Raw genomic sequence first — 12,377 nt, forward strand, 5'->3', positions numbered from 1 at the left:
AAAGATACGTAAACTTATACGTACCAAAAAAAAAATTTTTTTTTTCATTTCTTTCCCTTCAACATGCAAAATGTGAATTTAAAAAACGAACATTTTCCATTCGTTCGGAGCAGTCTTTTCGTTTGCATAAATTTGGGCTCTTGAAAAATTGGATTTTTTTTTTTTCTCTTCGTTCGTTCCTTTTCTGATTTTGCAATTTTTTTAAAGGTTTTCATTATGGTGCATACAATGAGAACTGTCCCAGGGGGGACCCGATCGGGGAAAGTGGCCCTTCTCATTTTGCGTAGATTTTTTTTTCACAATTTTTCCATTTTTTGTGTATGTTTTACTTTTCCCAACAAGAATGGGGTTAGGAGAGTATAATGGCTCATTCCGGGATTTCAGCACAACACCTTTTTTTCCCATCTTGTGATGAACACAGTGCAGCTTTTAAAGTTTTATTCTAATTACTTATATATGTATACATATTTATTCTGATGCACATAAGGAAAATTTTGCTTTTGTGTGCAGGCCCCTCTCAAGGAGTACATTCCTGTGGGGATGCTAAACATATGAAGAGTTGTCACCCATAATTTGCTACCTATTCATGTGACTAATTAATTACCGTTGCTTTGTACTTCTCTCGGCAGAACCCCCGGGCTGCAAAATTCATAGTGGCGTTTTGTGCTTGTGTAAGTATGCATTTTTGCTGCCGCCCGGAATGCTACAACGTTCTTTGAAGGCACGTGGAGAACACACCAGGAATTTTCCCCATTTGAAGGTTCCACCATCTGCCGTGCTCTCGCTTTTAAGAAACAAACAAGTGCCCCCCTTTTTGTTACATACATTTTGAAACTTCCATTTCAGCGTATAAAGCTGTCATAATGCAAGACATAAAATTTGCATGATTTTTAAAAGGTCCACCTTTTTTTTGTAACCATGTTGAGTATGCCTGGTAGACGGTTTAAAAAAAAAAAATTATTTTAAAATCTTTTGAAATTATTTTAAAATGGTTTAAAATTATTCGAAATTATTCCATTTCCATACCCATTTGTGTTCCCTATTGTATGTTGCCCCCGTGGGTACTGTAAAAATTTCTTATGTTCCCCACAGGGAGAATTTCCTGGCGCAATTTTTTTTTTTTTTTTTTTGCGTATATTTTGGCTAGGCGTAAAAAGGGAGCATCCCGAGAAAGACTACGTAAGCGAGTTTTCATGCATAAGATTATCGCTCATGTGGGACCCCCTCGCCAGACACGTGAACAAAGGTTGAACGTGGCTTCTGAATGAGAAGCGAAGAAATACAAGGTGAAGGAGACATACATATCTTACATTTTAAAGAGAAACGGAAAATTTTTTCATTTTTTCATGCGCGGGAGCAAGATGTGAAAAGATGTCCTCCAAGTTAAGCACCAAGGGTTTTCTCATTTTCGTCTGAGTGTAAGGGGAGAGAGGAAATGCGCCACGAAAAAAAAAAAAAAAAGAAGAAGTAGAAATAGAGGAAGAAGAGGAATAAGAAGCAGAATTGGAAGTATAAAAAATGAGTAACTTCGTCAGCTTTCAGCTGAGACAGGCGGTTCGAATCTTTTTTTTTTTTTTAGATAGCTCCACGTAAGTGTATAGGACAATTTTTTCCTCAAAGTTTTAAGACATTTATAATCGAATTTTGAAGCAACTTCGAATTGCGCTAATTGGCTAATCACTTCGAATCACCTCGAATCACAGCGAATCACAGCCAATTGGTTTCATCCATTTGGAACATCGTAAAAGTTTTTGAGTTGCTCCGGGCGTGTGAGTAGGAGCATACGTTCCAACATAATCGCTTCCCCCGCGCAGCACCTAGGTTCTCTCTTCTTCTAGTTTAACCGCACGGTTGTTCAATTCGACGCGATCGGAGGAGAGGCATATCAACGCGTGAGAAAACTCCATGGAGGGTAAAATCCACAAGAAGTACAAAGTGGTGAAGAACGAAGATGTGAACCATCGGTACACTATCAACGACGTAGAGGTGTATTTCCCCTACGAGCTGTACGACTGCCAGTATAACTACATGTTAAGCGTTCTGAATGCACTGAAGAAGAAGGAAAATGCGATTTTGGAGTCCCCAACTGGGACAGGAAAGACGCTGTGTCTTCTCTGCGCGAGTATTAGCTATCTGGTAGACGTGATGGAGAAGAAGGGAGCTTTCTCGGAAAATATAAACATCACGGAAAATAAAAAGAACATATCATTCGATTTTAGGGAGACTGAAAATAGTAAAGGTAGCCCAGCGAAAGTTGCCCCCCCGAGTGACTTCCCCAAGATAATTTACGCATCTAGAACCCACAGTCAGTTGAAGCAAGTTATAAAGGAGTTAAAAAATGTGTACTTTATTAAGAACAATGAAAAGTACAAACTTCTGACAACGATTTTGGGTTCCAGAGACCAGCTATGTGTTCACAACATTAACTACAACTACAAAGGAACCATGCTGAATAATATGTGTAAGAGGACGAGGAAGAATGGAGAGTGTATGTACCACAATGGGTTGAAATACCTATACAAGTTAAAACATTTATTTACGACCCCCATGGATGTCGAAACACTTAGCGAGATAGGAAAGGGGAATTCGGTAGGGCAAAACATACATTTTTGCCCATTTTACGCCACGAGAGAAATTCAAAATGAATGTCACGTAATTCTTCTTCCATATAACTACCTGTTCGAAGAAAGCACAAGGAAAATCCTCAAGCTGAACTTAGAAAATAGCATCATTATAATTGACGAAGGGCACAATATAGAAACTGTTGCAGAAGAAGCGGTGTCCTTCAAAATTAGAGACTCCGAATTGAACCTCTTTCTTGAGGGTATCAAGGCTACGCTAACGGTGCTTGACAAAGTGAACGATGTTGATAAGGAAGTGAAAGACAGAATCAATGTGGACGAACTGTTCATACTTAATAGAAGCATCACAGCGTTGATCTCCTGGCTGGAGAATGAAAGGTTGGAAAAAAATGAAAAAAATAAAGTTAAGGAAAAACATAAGACGTATGAAGGAAAACAAATTTTTGATATTTTTGAAAAAAACAGCATAAACATAACAAAGGATAATTTTGAAAATTTCCACACACTGCTGTCATCCATGGTCGAGTTACTCAACAGATATATTAACGATTTTAAGATCAGCCAGATAGACGTGAAAAATATCACCAAGTACATCTCTACGATTGATAACATCCGGAAATCGTTCAGCATCCTCTTTAGCGATATAGTCAGAAATTGCATTGAATACTTTCAGCTCTACATTAATGAAGAAAAAGTAGCCTATTCTGAATGTGGTGATGTGAACAAAGTGTACGATAACATGAAAAAATTTGGCAAGAATAAAACCAAAATTGTGTATGATAAGTATAACTACACCATGAGCAAGAACATATCACTTTTGTGCTTTTCCGCCACGGCAAGTTTATGTGGAATTCTAAAAGAAAAAGTCAATTCGATCATTGTAACGTCGGGGACGCTTTCCCCAATCGAACCGTTTTCCAAGCAGCTTAGCGGGAATTATTTCTCCTTCAAGCATATCCTTGAAAATGATCACGTGATAAAATCTCATCAGCTATTCGTTGGCTGCATGACGCATTATAACAATCAAATTTTGCTCTCGACCTATGAAAATAGGAGCAATGACAACTACATCAAAGCGTTGGGGAATTGCATTTTCGACCTTATTATTTGCATCCCGTACGGAGTGTTAATTTTCTTTTCCTCGTACAGTTCTATGACCGAAACGGTGAATTCTTGGAAAAAATTTAAAATCTTCGAAAAAATAAATTCCTACAAGACGATTTTCGTGGAACCAAATAAAGCAGCCGAATTGAAGGAAATCCTAGATCAGTACGAAAATATTATCAAGAAGAAAAGAAAAGGAGCCATTCTTATGGGCGTCTGTAGAGGAAAAATCTCAGAAGGCATAGATTTCAAAGATGACTGCTGTAGGGGAGTCATTATTTGTGGTTTGCCATATGGAAATGTGTATGACAGCAAAATAATTTTCAAGAAGGAATTTCTCGACAATTTTAATTACGAATCTTCTGGAAATGATATGATGGGTGTGGCTAATGGAGGGGTTGGTGCCCAGTCAAACAACACCACCTTATCGAACATTTCCAAGGGGAACAAATGGTACAATGAAGAAGCCATGAGGTCGATTAACCAGTCCATAGGAAGAGTCATTCGACACAAAAATGACTACGGGTCGATTTTCTTTTTAGATTCCAGATTTTCCAACAACCAGAGGATTAAGGAAATCTCCAAATGGGTCAGGACGCACTTTCGCATATATAGAGACATCGAACAGATACAAAGTGACATAGACAAATTTTTTGAGCTCTTTAAGGGGATACAACAGAACAATCTGGACGCAAGCGCGAGTGCAAGTGCGGGGGAGAATACCAAGGTGGACTACAATAGCAGCAGCGCTAGTGGAAATCCAAGTAGTCATATGCAAGAAATCGGAAAGAATTTTCAAGACTGCTATGTCAAGAGCAGTTACTACAAGAGCAATAGGAACAAACACGGCATGCCACAGAACAAGTTTGTGTTCAACCCCATTAAAAAGATGAAAAACCAACCTAAAATACTTAGCATGATACAGAATATCACCAAGGGGAAAAACCAGGAGAAGAGCATTCTGATCGATGGTAAAAAAGATGTGAATATTTTTAAAAATGGTGATGAGGTGGGTGCGGAGCAGCCTGGCGGAGCTAAGCTCAGCAGCACCAAGCTGGATAACGCAAAGATGGACAATGACAAGCTGAATAACGCCAAGCTGGACAACGCCAAGTCGCTCATATCATCCTTTAGAGAAATCCTGTCGAAAGACATTTACGACCAGGTTTTCGAGCTCATCAGGGATACCAAGAAGAAGAGCAGCGAGAATAAGTACGAGTTGATGATTAGCAGAATTCTGGATCTAGTCGTGGAGAATTTTGTTCAAGAAAGAAAGGAGGCCTCAGAAGAGGGGAAAGTCGGAAATGGATCCGCTAAGCAGGGAGAAGATGGCAAGGAAGACTCCCTCAAGGATACATACGACCAATCAAGTGAAACAGAACACTTCAACGATGTAATGACCGCCCATCAGTTGAACATCGTGTGGCGTATGCTGGTTAACCTCATTAACAATTTCTTTCCAGTTCAAGAAAAGGAAAAGTGTTTTCTTGTCCTTCGGAAGAGGTTTAAGGAGAAGACCACTGACTTTGACGAGTTGGAGAAGTATGTGTACAATTATAGGCTGGAAAAAATTGACACCATTTAGGTACGGGAAATGCGCTGTGAGGTGTAGTATATGTGTCCTTTTTTTTTTTTTTTTTTTTGCGCGACCCCCCAGTTGTACAATTGTAAGGCACTTTTACTACCCAGTGGCTTACCTCCCTAATGAATTTCTTGGGTGTCTTGTGCAACCTGCCTTCGAGGTGCCATACAAGTGGTTACGACGCCTCCGCTACCTTCTTGTGGTCATGCCCATTGCAGCGCCCCACACTTGGAGCATCCTTTCGTGTGCTTCTCCCCAACGAGTCTGACTTATCCTGCCTGTCTTACTAATTCCTTTTTTTCTGTGTCCAAACGGAAACTTTTTTTTTTTTAATTTTTTCAACAGAAGAATTTTGACATGTTTCGATGTCTTTTTTTTTTTTTTTCCAACCTCTTTCGCGCCAATACTGAGGAAACCCCTTTGAAAGAAAAAAAAAAAATGGCGATGACGATACGACGGGGCACTGTTCGTAATATCTATGTTTAAGAAAATTTAAAAAAAGTTATCACCATGCGGAGAAGGTTGACATGTATGTTTTTCTCAAAAAAAAGGAAAAAGTAAAAGGTAAAAATGTGCTCATGGGCCCATGCGCATATGTACACGTAGCCGTCTCAGATGCCTAGAGAGGACCTCCTCCCCGAGGGAATGCTTCAAAATCTCGTTCAAATGTATCGATGCATTTTTTTCTCAATAAAAATTTACGAGTTGTCTGTTTAAAGGAGCTGCACATGTGCCGATTAGAGTGTGTAGATCTTCAAGGCGACTGAAAAAAATTATGTTTAGCTCTGATAACACGCTAGGGGAGGTAGTTTAGCGCTTCCACTCCACTACTGTAATTGTTCTACGAAGTGAAGATGCAAAGGGGAGAAGCGGGGAAGAGAATAGAAACAAGCTAGGGGGGGAGCACATGTGCACATAAATACGTATGTGTATAAAAGCTCACTCATAATGTCTCCACCTGGGTGCAATCAGGTGTGGCCCGTTTGTGCCCACTCACCAGCCGATTTTCCATGTGCTTTTTGAATCTGCTGTACACATATTTTATTAAAACTACGAAGGCGAAGAATACCAGGGAAGCCAAGAAGGTTATGAGGAATATCTTCAAAAGGCTATCGTGGGGAGGAAAGGGGAGAGAATTCCAAGTGGTGTCTTAATTTATTTAGGTGCATCTGAGCATGTACATGTATGGGCACATGTATCCAATTGCCGTGGTTCACTTAAACACCTACCCGTGCGTTGAGCTCATATTCTTTAAGACTTCTACATTGGGGTTGTCGGTGGTTATGGGGGAGGCAATTTGGTTCCTCTTCTGAGACAAGTAACTCTGGAGGCTGCCACTGGGGTTGTTCGGGTAATCGTCCCTCAGGTTGTTGGTGATTCTTCGCAGGATGTCTGAAAAGGGGGAAGCGGACAAATTGGAGAAAAATGGCGGAAAATGGAAGAAAAAAGGGAAGAGAAAATAGCGGAAAAAATAACCGAAAAAATGGAGCAAAAAATAGACTGAACAATTGTGAAGCCAAGTATATGAAAAGGTGAAATGAAACACGCTGTTCGTTCACCGCAGGACAATGATTGCAGCAAAAATTTTAATCATTGCAAAGAAAAAAGAAAAGGAAGAGCCAACTTATGAATTTTTTTTTTCTTCAAATTTTACCTTCTCTGTTCTCTTCGTATTTTAGGACAAACTCTTTCATCCCCGCTTGTTTTAGGTTTTCTTCCGTTTTCAATTTAGAATCGTCGAAATCATCCAGATGGATAAAACTTCCCGAATTGCACGCAATCCCCAGGTCATTCAAACATGTCCAACTCTTTGCACTTCCAAGATGGGACAAACTCTGCAGAATACCCACATTTCTCACTCCTTTAATTCCTCCCCCGTTCTTTAGCCTTCCCAAGTCTGAAAAATTTTCGGGGGGGATAAAGGTTGTCGCTTCGGTCGTATCCATGAATTTGCTTTTCGCAGCAGAGAGAGAGACAGAGGAAAATGTCGAATGGATAAAATTTCTGTGCGGCGTTTTCTTCTTAGAAAATTGTCTTGTGGGGGTGAAAGGGTGTGTACACGTCCGTGGCGGCACACTAGCGGATGCATAGTCCAAAGAAAATTAAAAAGGGCGATGCGACGGTGTAGCGATGATAGAACGCGGTGCGAATGTATAGCGGAAATACACACAAGACGTGCAAAAAAGCGAAACAAAAGAATTCAACAAAAGGGAAGTGAGCTTTTTTGGGCCTCAAAAGATTGTAATTTTTTTCCCGTCCTCTTTTTTTCCACTTTTGCAAACATATTGGACAGCCCGAACGGAGGGACAAAATGGCATGGCAAAAAAAAAAAAAAAATTAAGGGCAAATTATTAACAAATTAAGAGGACATTAAGAGCAACATTTGATGGCTCATAATCAGAATAATTCTTCAGCACAAGTTGCATTTGCGTCATGCTGGTGTAGAAGTTATAAAAAGAAATCCACTTCAAAAAGGAAAAAGAAATAAAAGTCAAATGCTCGAATAGACGGACGAAGCGGTAAGAGGATAAACACAATACACAAATGAGGAAGCTGCAAATGGGACAACTAATTGGCAACGACGAAAAAGGAGAAGGCAACTCTTTCTCCACTTTTTTTTTACTTTTCACTTTCTTCACGTTTTTCACTTTTCATTTTTTTTTATTCTCAAGTGCCCCCATTTGCGCGTGGACGCATTTTTGTACACTTCAAAAATAAAGCGGATGCCACTTTTTCCTGGTTTTCTCTTTAAGTCTACACACCATGAAGGAGAACATGGTAAGGGGCATTTATCCTCCATGCATCCAAGCGGGCTTCGGAATACGGAGGAAAAGGAAGACTCTGGTTTTTCGAACAAGTCGGTTACTTAATTCGGCACGCTTGTGGGCACATGCAGCTTTGGGGGGGAATTCTGCAGCAATTTGGATCAATTCGGATCCATTCGGATCAACTTTGAGGTATTTTTTGCAACTTTCTTGACAAATAAGGGGCAGCATTTCACACCACATGTTAAAAAAATCGCCTTTTTTCTCCCCCCCTTTTATGCATCAAAAAAATGAATGGTTCAGACAGACAAACGAAAGGGGACTCCATAAAATGCCCCTAAAATGGAACTTCCCGCCGGGGTACCGCACCGAATGAGATGTTGTCAAATACGAGCGGTTAACAAATAGGAGGACTAACAAAATGACTGTGTGGACAAATCGGATTAGTAAGAAACTGTTCCATCACTTCATTTGCTTGGAGATCCTTTTTTTCTTCCTTTTTGAAAAATGGCTTTCCAGACATGGTTTGAGGGGGGGACAAATGATGAGAGGGAAGAATGTACATCACGAAAACGTCCCATTTTCGTAAGCGCAGCGCTAAAAAAAGAACAAAACGGAACGGACGGAAGAACAGACGGGGAAAGGCGATAATTATTAAAGAAGAACAGCATCAGTTTGCGTGTACTCTTGTCGGGAACCAAGCGGGTGGACACCTCTATACCATTTCAAAAACGCCATCAATTTTGCATCTCCAATTTTTGTGTTACGCGAGGAGGGATAGTAGTTTGTGTCTCAGTTCCCCTTTCTTCGCGCACTGCGAAAGGTTATATATCCTTTTGAATTATATTAAGGTAAATAGCAGCCTTCTCGCCAGCAAAGTCTTTGGTCACACGGCTCTGCGAGGGAGCAATTTTCTGTAGTTTCATTAGGAGGGCTCAATATAATTACATACACAGGTAGATGCAAAGCTGCATGCAAAGGTACATGCAAAGGAGAGTGCCTATTTTGCGTTAGTAGGAGAGTCAGACTTGTCTCCTTCCTAAATTATCGTTTACAATTTGGGCAAATCAATATTTGTCGCGCAATAGGACATCATCATTAAGAAGAGAAAACGGTGGAAACACAGGGATGTAGGCAAATGATATTTGAGGGGGGTGCACGAAGGAGGCGCTTTTTCAAAAGGGACCCGTCTCTAATTACTGTATCGAAGTTGGGGGCACGACAAAAAGGTTAAGAAAAGCGCTGGAAGAAAAAATTAAAAGTCAAAGAAAACCTGTTCGGACGATTACCCTTACATTAAACAATCGTAAAGACCTGGTTATCCCTGTTGAAAAATATTTTCACGTTTAGATTTTCCGCACTTTGGCAATTTTTGCGTTTTTTTTTCGCTAATTGAATTCAACTTCCGCAGAGTTCCGGGCACCTCACGGGGAAAACGCCGCTAATGTCACCTCTGCATAAAATAAGGGGACAAAAAAAAAATAGAAGCAAAACCCTTTCTACATACGAAGAAAGGTGGATGCACACTCCTTACGCATCATAAAGGAAAATATGTTTTACCGTTTTGTTTACTTCTCTCCCCCCAGTGGGTATTATAAAACCGCTTCTCAGGAGAATTGCATGTCGGTTTAGGCGGCATTTTTTAGCTACATGTGAGTGCCATCTGGCGTGGTACCTTCTTGTCACCCCGAAAGGATAACTTGCACTTACCAAGCGAATATAACTAACGAAAAAAAAAAAAAAAGAAAAAAGTTACCTGTCGCTCGTCGACCTTGATATGAATGCCTTTGTGTGGTATCACTAGACGTGCATACAGCTACCCGTGTGTACATGTGCGTGCTGGTCATATTTTCACGGAGAATAGACGAGGCACACAGAGAGTGGCCAGGTGTTTCTACCGATAGGGTGTAGTCATGGTGGATGTGTAGCGCTTCGAATGGAGATGCAAAAGAATGTGCATGTAGCGAATCTCCCTTGTAAAATAAAAAAAATACAAATACTCACACGAAGCGGTGTGTTTTTTTCCTTTTAGAAACAAAACCGTACCAGCTATGCGGGCATTTCTCCCTTTTTGCTCACACCCCAGATGAACCCTCCTTCGATTTTAGCCCTATTACCTTTGGCTAACATGATAATTGGTGATTGTCAGCGGACTGTTTTTCCTTTTGCGTGGGTATCTGTACGGCATCTACGCGAATGCACGTGCGCGCAGGCACTCACTGCCACTGTGGATTGCCACAGTGCATTACCAATACATACTGTTCAAATAATTAGGAAGATACATACGGCACGCTAACTGCCATTTGTGCCTCTTGCCTGCGTCCCGGGGGATGCATGTGCAGAGCCTGACTACGCATCGCCAGTCTTTAATTACCATGACATTCATTATAGTTGGACTCGCCAAATTTTCTTCGCCGTGCAGTAGCATGTTTCTACTTTCTTAAGAGATTTTCTCCTTCGAGCTGCTTTGAAAATATTGATGAGAAAAGGAGAGCGGCAGTTGTGTGTGTTGGGATGTGATTTATTCCTTTTCCTGAACCCATATTTTTGCCTTCTTTTAAGGTTTTTTTATTTTTTTTTTTTTTTTCTTCTTTTTATTTTTCTTTTATTTTCTTTCTTTTTTTTTCTTACCATTTTCCACAGCGCATGACAGTCGAAATGATTATTCGAATGACGGACGCATATCTGTTAATGTAGATACCCATGCGTAAATACACACCCAGTATGCATGTTCCTATTTGAGCACAAGAATCCACGTAAAGATACACACATGGCACATGTGCCTGTGGAAAAACATCAGTGACAAAGGTCAGTCGAAGGGACTGCTCGTCTTTACGTTATTTTACTCTCCGTTTGTTTGATCATCTGCACATTTGCTCATCTACACACCTGCACATTTGCATACCTGTTCATCTGTCTGTATACCCCTTTGGGGCCTTACACGATTGGTACCTACCCCCGTGGAATTTCCCTCTTTAGTGGTAGTTCACCGTAGTATTCCCTTTGAGGCACACTCATAACACTAGACGTGGGAGTGCATCCATTCCTCCATGGAGAGAATTACGTCCCTTTCTCCATTGGGGGTGTCCATTTTGTGTTCATAAAGTGGACGCTCCTTAACTGTGTCGACGCTTCCCTGTTACCTTTATGGTGGGCATCTATGTCTGCCCCCATTTATTCTTTTGTTTTCCTTTCTATGTGCACTGTTTTCAATGCTTTGATCCCTTTCGTCGTATGTTCTGGTACCACACCCTGATTTACGGGTAGGCCCTTTTTCGCCTGGGACGCACTCGCCAGAAGTTCACCTGTGTCCGCCTTGTCTTTACACCAAATAGGATCAGTCGTCAGAAAAGTAACAATTACATAGTGTGTTGAGAGCAGTGGGCCGAGTGGTGAATACGGCTTCCTTACCATTTTTCTACATAGAAATAGCGAAACGAGGAGGGAGGGTAAAACTCCCCATCTCGTTTTTGTAGCCTCTCCATTTTGGAAACTCGCACATAACCACTGTCGAGTCGTTTGACATACCGACGTATGGAAATCATTGCGATTGTTAAGTTCCACAGCGGCTATTCCTTTTCGACGTTTTGTGCGTCTGTTTTTGGGGGTTCTCCTTCAGGTACATTGCGAAGAATCCTCTGCAAACAGGAGGAACTACCCCCTACACACGTGTGTAACGCGTACAATTCTAAAGCATCTATAATCGTACATATACACATGCTGAGTGGAGGGTAAAATAATTAATCCTCTGTGAATAGATGTCCCTATCTGCAAATGCATGAATCCATAAGTGCGATGCGCCCTGAGTGTACATACACGGTATGTCAAAAGTGCACATATATAATAGTAGTTTTCTGCTGATTTATACATCTCATGATTCCCTCATTTGTTTTCGCTACTGTCGGGACCCCCTCAAACGGGACTCTTATGTGAGTGTAAGGAGAAACCTATCCAAATTGTTGGCCCAAGAAAATACAACTCCCTTTTTCGCCAGTTGTAATGAAAATGCGTTTAGTAGTTATTTGAAAAATGCTGTGGTGAGGAGATTTTTTTTTTCTTCTTACGCAATTATATGTACATATATGAACGAATATTTAATATATGCCTTTTTTTTTTTTTTTTTCTTCTTCCCATTCGGTATACCTTTTTTTTTGCTGCATACGAAAGATGTTCCTTGGGTTAATCAACAAAACCGCTTTTCACATTTTAGGGCAAAATTTTCCGCAATCCGTGCCATGTGTAGATATCTATACATATGTGTAGAAGCGAGATTTCCATTTATTGATAACATGCGGCTCTCCGCGGCGTTATAGACTGTACTGTACCCGCAAATGAGTATGTGTA

The 12,377-nt window shown here is 40.6% G+C and overlaps 2 protein-coding genes across 2 annotated transcripts; one reads left to right on the top strand and one right to left on the bottom strand.

Moving 5' to 3' along the window:
- Nucleotides 1–1,905: 1,905 nt before the first annotated feature.
- On the top strand, nt 1,906–5,271 carry C922_03786 (regulator-telomere elongation helicase 1; the record flags this gene model as incomplete). The annotated part of the gene is made up of 1 exon (XM_008819375.1): nt 1,906–5,271. The coding sequence occupies one exon, from the start codon at nt 1,906–1,908 to the stop codon at nt 5,269–5,271; it is 3,366 nt and encodes a 1,121-aa protein (XP_008817597.1).
- Nucleotides 5,272–6,064: 793 nt separating this feature from the next.
- Nucleotides 6,065–7,214, bottom strand: C922_03787 (hypothetical protein; the record flags this gene model as incomplete). Its single annotated transcript, XM_008819376.1, has 4 exons — nt 6,065–6,109; nt 6,266–6,377; nt 6,498–6,660; nt 6,923–7,214. 4 exons carry the CDS (start codon nt 7,212–7,214, stop codon nt 6,065–6,067), a joined length of 612 nt encoding a protein of 203 aa, XP_008817598.1.
- Nucleotides 7,215–12,377: the final 5,163 nt, after the last annotated feature.

The sequence above is a fragment of the Plasmodium inui genome (assembly GCF_000524495.1).
Source record: "Plasmodium inui San Antonio 1 unplaced genomic scaffold supercont1.17, whole genome shotgun sequence".
In the NCBI taxonomy this organism is placed as follows: domain Eukaryota; phylum Apicomplexa; class Aconoidasida; order Haemosporida; family Plasmodiidae; genus Plasmodium; species Plasmodium inui.